At 41.0% G+C, this 10,687-nt stretch overlaps 1 protein-coding gene across 1 annotated transcript; it reads left to right on the forward strand.

Moving 5' to 3' along the window:
- Positions 1-3,148: 3,148 nt before the first annotated feature.
- clns1a (chloride channel, nucleotide-sensitive, 1A) lies at positions 3,149-10,687 on the forward strand (the record flags this gene model as incomplete). The annotated part of the gene is made up of 6 exons (XM_083985039.1): positions 3,149-3,562; positions 4,679-4,815; positions 5,712-5,858; positions 6,686-6,796; positions 7,965-8,138; positions 10,617-10,687. The coding sequence occupies exons 1-6, from the start codon at positions 3,444-3,446 to the stop codon at positions 10,685-10,687; spliced, it is 759 nt and encodes a 252-aa protein (XP_083841165.1). The 5' UTR covers positions 3,149-3,443.

A 10,687-nucleotide genomic window follows, 5' to 3' on the forward strand; every position in this document is an offset into this window, starting at 1 on the left:
GCCTGTGTTTATCAACCCAGGTTGGGATGGAAGAAAGAAGTTACTGACTGAGCAATAAAGCACTTTGAGCTCATTTACTTTATAGCTCCTGCTTTAACCCACTTCTGTCTGAGCAACTTCCTCAACAACTCGTCTCCAAGACCAAAAGCAGGATTTTCTTTTCTTTTATCTCCTCCCTTCAGTCCAGAATTCGACTTTTATCCTCTTGTATGAATTCAGCTGCAGATCAGATTGATCTTTCAACTTTATTTTTGTTTTCACATCTGACATGAAGAGAATCTATGACATGTTGATTTCCTTTGTAGCCTGGCCTTTTTCTACTGAACGTCACATCACATAATAATAAAAAGAGTTTATTTGAATGAGCCCTGGTTCCAAACAGAGAGCAGAAGCACTAACCTGAGCCCCCCCCCAGAATATCGAGTTGTTCTTCATCCTAGTTGCTAAACCCAGTTTACTCTTGTTCTAATCAGAAGGGGATGGGTTTCTTCAGCCTGTCTGTCACTAAACAAACCCTGAAAGCTGTGGAACTATATATATATATATATATATATATATATATATATATATATATATATATATATATATATATATATATATATATATATATATATATATATATATATATATATATATATATATATATATATATATATATATGCACACACATGTAAGAGCCAAGATGACTTTGTAGATTGATTTTCATTCCATTTTGAAAGTGACATGTGAGTTATTGTGTGTAAGCTGCTGCATGATGTGAAGAAGGTCAACAACTGGTCCTTTCTGTAGCTGAGTGTTTATCAGTGACCTTATTTATTAGCTCATATTCTGAACTTTTAATTTATGACAAATGTTTATTTACAATAATCCTATATAATCATTTGAAAGAACATTCTGTAACCATTAAAAAAAACCCAAAACAAAGATCAAGTCTATACTAGTCAAACGTCAGCTTCTCTTGGTGGTTTACATGGAGCGTATGAAGAGTGGAGGATTGTTGTTTCTGGAGTTCCCCTGCTCAACGGCTACATGTTGTTTCTGTTGAGCAGCATCTGGAACACCAGCAGTGATTTCTGGCTCTCACATTAGACCTCTGCAGGACCAAAAAATGAGATATTTTTGATTCTTTTCTTGTTCTGGTTTGGCCCCCACCATCAGCAGAAAAGGGAGATTAATGTTTGGTTTTTTTTGCCACCAGCCCCCAAAACCAGTCCAGGGAGCCTGATGTGTATCTGCTTCTGCCACTGTGGCAGAGTGTGTGGCTTTGGGAACGGCACCACTGGATGTGACTGCAGCTCCTTCCATTTCTCTGTTCTACTGTTACTGTAGTATCGCTGTAACATACATGTTTTCTATGTTATTAAAACCAACATCCCAGGCATCTCCTCAAACACACACCCTGTCTGTGCCCTCTTTTTATTTCCTCAAGTGATTGGTTGGTAGAAATGTTTTTCCATCTGGCAGGAGAGGATGCTGATGTCTCTTTTCCCTATCAGTAATATTACAGCTGTCTGTTGGAGTAGGAATTCCAGTGAATGGTACTCTAAAGCAGTGCTTCTCAACCTTTTGTACATCAAGGACCCCTAAATTAACACCAATTAGACCACGGACCCCCATTGGACCAAATTTAGAAGTAAACACCACAAATACACAAATATTTGTTCTGAGACTGAAGAACATTACTTTTTTATACTTTTAAATTGGGGCCAATGGTGTGAATTTTTGGAAATATTAGAGAGAAATTTCTGGAAAAACGTGGTCCAATTTCTCCAAAAACATTTAAACATTTCTAGGAAGAAGTGGTAAAAATTCTCAAAAAAAAAAAGTAAAAATGTTCTAAAAAAAAACGTAAAAATGTTCTAAAAAAAAAAGTGATAAAATTTCTCATAAGAAATGTTCAAAATAAAAGTAAAAAAGTGGTAACATTTCTAAAACAAAAAAGTAAAAAAAAAAAATCTAGTAAAAGTGGTAAAATTTCAAAAAATAAAACTTCTAGAAAAAAGTGGTAAAATTTCAAAAAATTAATTGGGGACCCCCTTCAGATCTCTCAAGGACCCCTAGGGGTCCCCAGACCCCACGTTGAGAACCACTGCTCTAAAGGACACTTCAGTGGTTTTAATCCATCTGTTTGCTTGATTTCTTGTGGATGTGATATGTGTAGTTATATGATTATTAATAATATTGATATATGTTTTCCATATTGCCACTTCCAGCCTGTCCCTGTGAAGTGGCAGCTGTCTGCCACAACTGGCTGATGTGTTGACACATTAACAATCATGGAAACAGATCATCTACCTCATTATATGAACATATGGTGGACTATGGTGAATCTAGCATTCTGATTCTATTATATATCTATTAAATAATTCTATTGCTTATTTATGAACGTGAAGATCTTGAAACATGCTCTCTGGTTGGCTGGATTTTCCATTCCATACAAACTACAAAAACCAAACGGATTTTATTTTATAGCGATTATACACTTATACAAATATATTCATTGGTAGTAGGCTATATTCAGATTTTGCCAATAAACCTTGACAAATATTACACACTAGACCTTTAAGCTGAGGCTGGCCCTAATATGTTGATCAGATGAAGTGAAGAATATGAAGTCTGCAAATCACACAAATGGAGCAAAAAATGATCAGCACATTCTAAACTACTGACTTGCTGTTTGTTGCATTCAGACATTTGTTCTTTAGCATTTACCTTATTTTTCTTCACCTCCATTTAGACACAAAAGACAGATACTGAGGTATCTCGATTCAAGTGCCCCCCCCCAAAAAAAAAACACAAAAAAACATAAATAAATAAAATATAATTATATACAGTATGTATATATAAAAAAAAAAAAAAAAAAAAAACATATTTAACCAGAAGTCCGATAAAAGATTAACAATAACATTCAATAGGAAATGAGATCTACTGAAGCATCTTCTGACACATCATGGTGGGACCTATGGGTGGGACATTGGCGCATAAACATGCTGTAAACGCCACTAGTGTGGCGCAGAGCGGCAGAGCCATACATATCGCTCTGCTGTGGCGTATCAGAACGTTTTGTTACGAATTATGGCCCTTCCGCTTTTCCATACAACATACGTAACAGGGTCGTAGTCACGTGGTGTTTTAGCGTGGTGAACGTCTATGGTGGTGAAGCCATTGAAGCTCTTTGGTCTGTTGCCGCGGTATTTAGTGTGGAAGCTGGGAGCTGTTTATCAGTGGTCAGCCTGACCGACACACTGTAGACTACCACACGTGGACCTGGACCTGGTCCTGGACGGTTCGGCCTGGTTCGGTTCACCTCGGAGAAGAAACACAAGAAGTTTACCCGCCTCCATCTGTCACTCCGCTGAGAAGAAGTTCTCCCGGGTTTTGGTGGCAGGAAACAGGTCCCACGGCTCGGGTGCAGACAGGGTGCAGACCAGACTTGGTCCACCATGGTTCTACTGAAAAACCTCCACCCGCCCACCGAGGGAGTGCGGCACGAGCAAGCCGAGACCACGGCGGTGATGGACGGCCAGAGGCTGGGCTGCGGCACGCTCTACGTGGCGGAGACGTAGGTGCTAGGCTAAAGGCTAAAGCTAAAGCTAGCTGTTGTTGTTGTTGTTGTTAGCTCTGCTTTGTTTCACCACACGTCTATCTGTGTGCGTGTGCGCGTGTGTCTCTTCCATAGACTGTTACATTCAGCCCGCGGTAAAGGTTTGTTCAATGTGCAGGTTAGAGTCAGTGCAGTGGAATCACAGACATTCATGCTAAACACTTCCGGTGTTGTCTCTTTCAAAATAATAACCCGACATTTCTTCCGTTATCATCATTTACAGAGGTCAATGAGTTGAATCATCATTAGTTGATCAATACAACAAAAAGGAGGGTTGAAGAGTTATTAAGGGTCCACTTAACCTTCCTCTGGTGTTCAGGTTTTAAATGCATAGAACTAGGCCTGTTTATAGCATCAAGGCTTTTTGAGTTTGTCAGGAACCTCTATTTAAACAAAATAAAACTTATTTTTTTCCCAGAAATTTCAAAAATGCTCTGGTTAAAATTATGACATTTGTGGTGTTTGGGTCAGTTTTGACCCGGACCCGGTTATAATGATAAGAACAATAATTAGAGTTCAAACTGAAATCATAAGTGCAAAACCAACCTTTTCATGGATAAGGAGCCTCACAACGTAACCAAGAGATGAGAAACTAATGGGATGATAAATAATAGTTTTAGTGTGTTTTACAGCTGATTTAAGACTCGAGTCAAAACCGAAACAACACCATAGATGGAGCAGAAAGCTGACAAGAGGAGGTTACATTGAAGACAAGGGTCATACTGACAAAAAAAAAGGCCTAGAGACCCACATCAAAAATATTAAAACCAACATTTTCAAGGAAAAGGAAGCTTAACAATGTAACCAAGAGAAGAAAAACAAATTGGATGAAAAAGAAATGTTTTTAGTGAATTTTGATTTAAAACACAGGTCAAAACTAGTAGAAAGCTAACACATGACGAAGGTTAAATTCAACTGAATGTTTAAAGTGTGTGTTGTTGGTTGATGTATTGTTAGCAGATCACTACTGACCCCAGACAACCAGCTGTTTCCAGAGAGGTCATCCTAGCACCTTAACCCTAAACTAAAACACTCAGTTGTGTGTGTGTGTGTGTGTGTGTGTGTTTCCCTCAGCCGCCTGTCGTGGTTCGACGGCTCTGGGATGGGTTTCTCTCTGGAGTATCCCACCATCAGCCTGCACGCCATCTCCAGAGACGTCAACACCTACCCACAGGAACACCTGTACGTCATGGTCAACGGCCGGCTGAGTGGTGAGGAAGCTGTTACTATGGAGCTCTATGTGTTTGACCTGAAACTAGAGAGCCTTTGTTTAAAGGGACAACCAGGAGTTTTGGAAAAGCGAAGCGTTTTCACACTACATTTATGAGCCTCCGCGCACCGTGAAATTCTTTGACCGGCGCAAGACGGACTCATGTTTTCATTCATCAAGTATTAATGCCGCGTTCAAAACAACTCGGAGGTCGGAATTCCCAACTCAGAAATTTCCGACTTCCGACATCATTGCGTTCACGCTGCAGGAACTCGGAAGAAAAAAAAACATGGATACCTGAAGGAAGTTGGCGTATTGTGGCTCATCGCTGAATACGAAAAATCAATGCAGCAGTAAATGATGTTTATTTTGGAGGAGAGGAGACGCTGCAGATGAGTGCACATATAATGTTACAGCCTTGATAACAGTTAAACCTTATTTCCGTCACATACGAGGAACACAAATTAGCATCGTTAATTTAATTCTGGTTTTAGCACTGTTAACACGGCACAACATGTGGACCAGCTGGGCAAGCGCGACCTGTCCATGCACCCGTGTGTGTGTGCGCACCAACATTAAGGTGCATTACCGCCACCTACTGTGTTGGAGTGTGAACGAGAGTCACCTAGGACAGAAGTGCTGGAGCGGAATAATGGACTGCTTTTATCGGAGCGTTTATATCGGAGATTTTAGATGCAGTCCGATATAATCCCATATTTGTTTTTTTGGCTGATATCGGACAAATATCCGATATCAATATCGGATCGGGACATCCCTGATAGATAGATAGATAGATAGATAGATAGATAGATAGATAGATAGATAGATAGATAGATAGATAGAATCTTGGTGTGAGTTTTGACAACTGTGTGTGTGTTGTCACCTTCATCCTCCCAGGTGAGAACGAGGCAGACATGGCGGAGCGAGCAGCCGAGGATGAGGAGGAGGAGGATGAGGGCAGCAGCAGCAGCAGCAGCGGTGCTGATGATGCTGATGAAGGAGCCATCACAGAGATTCGCTTCGTGCCCAGCGACAAAGCAGCATGTGAGTGAGCACACTGATGCTTTGACGGGGAAGTGGCTATCGAACGTGTCATCATTTTTTATCAGTAAATTTCTTTCTTTTTTTCATGTTTTTTTTTTTCTTTCTCTTTCCAATGAATCAGCGCAAAAAGACAACAAAAATCATCCTGATACAATGCACACATATGTTTCATTCCATATATAATTAAAAAATGAAATATAAGATTCATAAACATATTTCCGATGCACACAGAAATATAAAAAAAATCAATATATATGCATGTAAAAGTCTACATTTAGTAAAGCTACCTACTTGGAGCTTGTTACATTGATATCTGAGCAAGCTCACAGAGCTTTAGACTGACCTGGGATCAGCAGCTGAACGATGAGTACTGGATGCGTTCAGTACTTAACCTTCCCCGCTGCGTCTCACGTTGGTGTGATTGTGTGTCTGAGCTTGTGTGTTTTGGTGCGTTTACATGGACACAAATATTCGGAATAAAGGGCTGATCCGAATAAAAATGTGTCATGTCAACACGTCAGTTGAAAGATTCTGATCGGATTCGGCTCGATCCGAAAGAAATTGTGTTCAGATCGAGAGGGGTGGTTTATGCCCATCGTTATATTCCGAACAACGTCCACGTAAACGCTCATTCTGATCGTTACTTCCTGTTTGGGGGTTATTGGGGTTGTGTACGCACGTCACGATCGGATTATTTGATTTTGTGCCCATGTAAACGGTGGATTCTGATTTTCCGATCCCTCACATTTTTAAACCGTTGAAGAAATGTTGCGCATGTAAACACAGCTACTGTCTCTGTGTCTGTGTGTTGTGCGTCTTGTTCTCAGTGGAGCCCATGTTCTCAGCCATGTGCGAGTGCCAGGCTCTGCACCCCGACCCCGACGACGACGACTCTGACAACGACTTTGAAGGAGAAGAGTACGACGTGGAGGAAGCAGGTGAGGACAGCACACGTTGTAGCATCACCGGTCAGAGGGAGATTCAGACACCCTGCTGAAATCTGCTTAACATTATTGAATTTATTTATTTGTTTATTTCGGGCATGTCAATTAAATCATCATCATCACATTTCATCTTAGTTCAAATAATACAATACACATGGCCCAAAGGGAAAGCTGATCTAGTCCCGCCCCCATTACCCACAGAATAAACATCTTTATCATAATCTTTTCTTTTCTTTTGCTTTTTACATTTTGACATAACATGTTCCAGCAGTAGGTCGTATACAGAGCTGAAGCTTAGCTCTAGACAGTACATACAGCGGGTAAAAGGCCTGAGCTGCTGTTTGTCTCTCTATAGAAGACTTAGAGCATCCATCATGATGCCACTACACTGTGCTAGAACTAGACAGTGTTTTTGTTTATGTCATTACTTTAAATACAAATCCATAGTGGAAGCAGGTTTCCACCAGAAATGCAGAGGACTGATGTGAAAATGCTGACTGGTGTTTATTTGTCCTTGTCCCTGTGCTCCGGCCTGTCTGCTGGTCTGCTGGTCTGCTGGTCTGCTGGTCTGCTGGTCTGGTTCTCTGGTCTCTGGTCTCTGGTCTCTGGTCTCTGGTCTGGATGCAGAGGCAGGTAAGACGTCCAGCGCTCATCACTGCACATTTCCACAAATGAATAGTTGTTGTGAGGCTGGTGACTGCAGCAGTACACCACATGTTGTGTGTGTTGATGGACAGGTGGTCCTGACTAGGAATGTCACCATTACTTGTTCCCACAATTAATCGTGGTATTAAACGCCACAATGAACTAATTGCTGGGAATGTAAATGTTAGCTTGTCATTTGTATTTAAAGAAAGAACAAAACAAAAAAAAAAGATGATTCAAATAAACATAAAAATTTGGTATAGGTGAACTAATGAACTAATGAACTAATTGCTGGGAATGTAAATGTTAGCTTGTCATTTGTATTTAAAGAAAGAACAAAACAAAAAAAAAAGATGATTCAAATAAACATAAACATTTGGTATAGGTGACAATATTTCAAAGCTTTCCCCTGGGGGATTAACAATGTATATGAGGAAAATGATAAACCTTAAAGCCCTAAACGGGTTCAAGTGAAGTGTTGATGACGCCCCCCCCCCCCCCCCCCACACACACACAGAGCACGGCCACGCCGACATCCCCAGCTTCTACACCTGTGACGAGGGGCTGTCTGCGCTGACGCAGGAGGGCCAGGCCACGCTGGAGAGACTGGAGGGCATGCTGGCCCACAGCGTGGCTCAGCAGTACCACATGGCTGGGGTCCGCACCGAAGAGAGCAAAGCTGACTTTGAAGGTGGGAGCTCCACACACACACACACACACACACACACACGCTGCTCTGGCTCTGGCTCTGGCTCTGGGTGCTGTAGTGCAGCTACAGTATGCAATAAGCATGCAATAAGCATCCTTTACTTAGTTTACAACCACGGAATGTCACAAAACTATAACCCCATTGATTTATTCGTGGCGGACGTAATTCTTTTGTGGCGGGCTGCCACGAATAAATGAATGTGTGGGAAACACACTGGAAAATTCAGGTGGCCACTCCCGACTCAAATGTCCACCAGGTAAAAAAAATCCAATCAAATTTCATGGCTGATTCTTGTTCAGATATTCATAAAAATGTTTTATGTGTGTTTTTGACAAAGGTTTGTAACAGTAACGGACAGTGGACAGAGGGACTTCATTATGTTGAAAATGTCAATATCTTAGCATATTTGTGAGTAACAAAATGTTGGTATGAAAATGCAGTTTGGGGAAATGTAGGTAGAAGACAATAGTTTATAACAGCAGAAACAGAAATGCATTGTTTAGAAATAAATCTACGTGGGTTTTTATTAGATTTTTCCTCATCATTTTATTCTGGAGTGTATTTCTCTATCCAGAGAAAAGTGGATGTTGGGGACAATTGTTGTAGACAATTTAGAGGTGGGAGATTTGTTTGGGATTGATTGTCCTGTGGGGGATGTTAATTATCACCCCCCCACCCTAAGTTTTTTATACTTATCAGGTCCCAATAAGCCCAAATAGCAATGAGAAATAAAAAATGCACACCAGACCAGAGCTGGGGTCTCTAGAGGATCCAGTGAGATCCACAAGTCAAGATCCAAACATGATTAGTAGTGAGGGAGACAAAGTGATGAAGCATTAGTGTAACTGGATGGTTCTTCTGCTCCAGGTTCAGAGCTGTATGTGTAATCCTGATGACAAGCAAACAAACACAAAACTAGCAGAGGTGTTAAAGGGTTATTCCGGCGTAAATTTAACCCATGGTCTAACATCAGACAACAACAGAGGATGTGACATCACAGATGAGTCAAAGGTCAGACTGTCAAAACAATATAAAGGCTCCCATAGAAGCACGTAGAACACATGGAAACATTAGAGCCAACAACAAAAGGAAAACAGATTTCTAGTGAAATAAAATGAAAAAAAGAACCCGTTGGTTACATGTGCACTTGTATACTTTACAGTTCTTGATTGCATAAACACTCAAATCAAAGATATTACACACACACTCAAGGAGCAGAACATGGGCCCAGATTTGCACCACTATAAGCACATTGTCAGCCTCATACATGCAGCCATTCCAACTGAAAGAAGTTTCTCTGTTTGTTACCTTGTGTCATCTGTGCTGCACTGATGATGCCGCTGGTTGTTGTTGTTGTTGTTGTTGTTGTTGTTGTTGTTGTTGTTGTTGTTGACTCAAAGGCTCAGTCATTCATGTGAATTATTGGGAATGAAGTTGAAATGGGTGGTAACTGAAACAAACTGAATCATATGTCACAAGCAGACATCCATGCAAAAGGAAATGCTAAAAACCCTGACATGTCAACAGAATGATGGGTGAGCAGGACGTTAACACTTGAATTATTGTATTAAAGGGATAGTTCACCCAAAATTCAAATTTCATCAATCTCATTATCTACTCCCCCTCATGTGGACTAAGGGCTGGGAGAAGTTTCAGAGTCCTCCGTGGCTTCTCTGAGTTACAGGGGGTCTCGGCGTAGCAGTGCATGTCCATATAACGGTTGCAAATGGATACCAACTGTCTTCGTAACAAAAAGACACACCAAAAAACATCCAAATACCTCCATGCTGCTCGTATGTAATGTCCGTCTTGTATTGAAGCCCCGAAATGCGAAATGGTCCCGAAAAAAATGAAATAAGTCTATATTTCAAGCTTGTTTGTAGCGGAAGCTTCTCAAAGCTCTTCTTCCCAGTTCGTCAAATTTGGACGAACTGGGAAGAAGACGGACCTTGGTTCGTCCAAATTTGACGAACCCAGAAAATTAAAAAAAAAATTGAATTTTGGGTGAACTATCCCTTTAAACAATCAATTCTTTCATTGAACAACAAAAACGTGAATGTTGAGTCAAATATTAGCAGTAGTTTTGGGTGCATGTGATGCAGGAATGCAGTGTGAGTTCACAACCTTCTCTATCCTAGTTAATAGTTGTAAGTCATTGATGAGTGTGTGGAATCCTCTCATTATGCAGAATTAGAGCAGCATGGCTGCTTGTGGGAACAGGGAACAGGGCAGCTGGCCTGCTGCCAGGGCAGAAAGATGGAGATGAAATACTGCACTCAGATCTGTTCATTATATTCCTCATCAAGTGGCCAGCAGTGACATCAGTCTTTTAGCTGTGTTTTCTGTTGTAAAGGTTGTGTATGGGATCTTACAGGGAGTGTGTGGTTGTGTAGAATGATGTTAACAGAGTGTGTGTGTGTGTGTGTGTGTGTGTGTGTGTGTGTGTGTGTGTGTTGACAGACGGTATGGAGGTGGATGCAGCAGCGATGGAGGCCGGTCAGTTTGAGGATGCAGACATCGAACACTGGTGA

Source organism: Trachurus trachurus (genome assembly GCF_905171665.1).
Source record: "Trachurus trachurus genome assembly, chromosome: 13".
In the NCBI taxonomy this organism is placed as follows: Eukaryota; Metazoa; Chordata; class Actinopteri; order Carangiformes; family Carangidae; genus Trachurus; species Trachurus trachurus.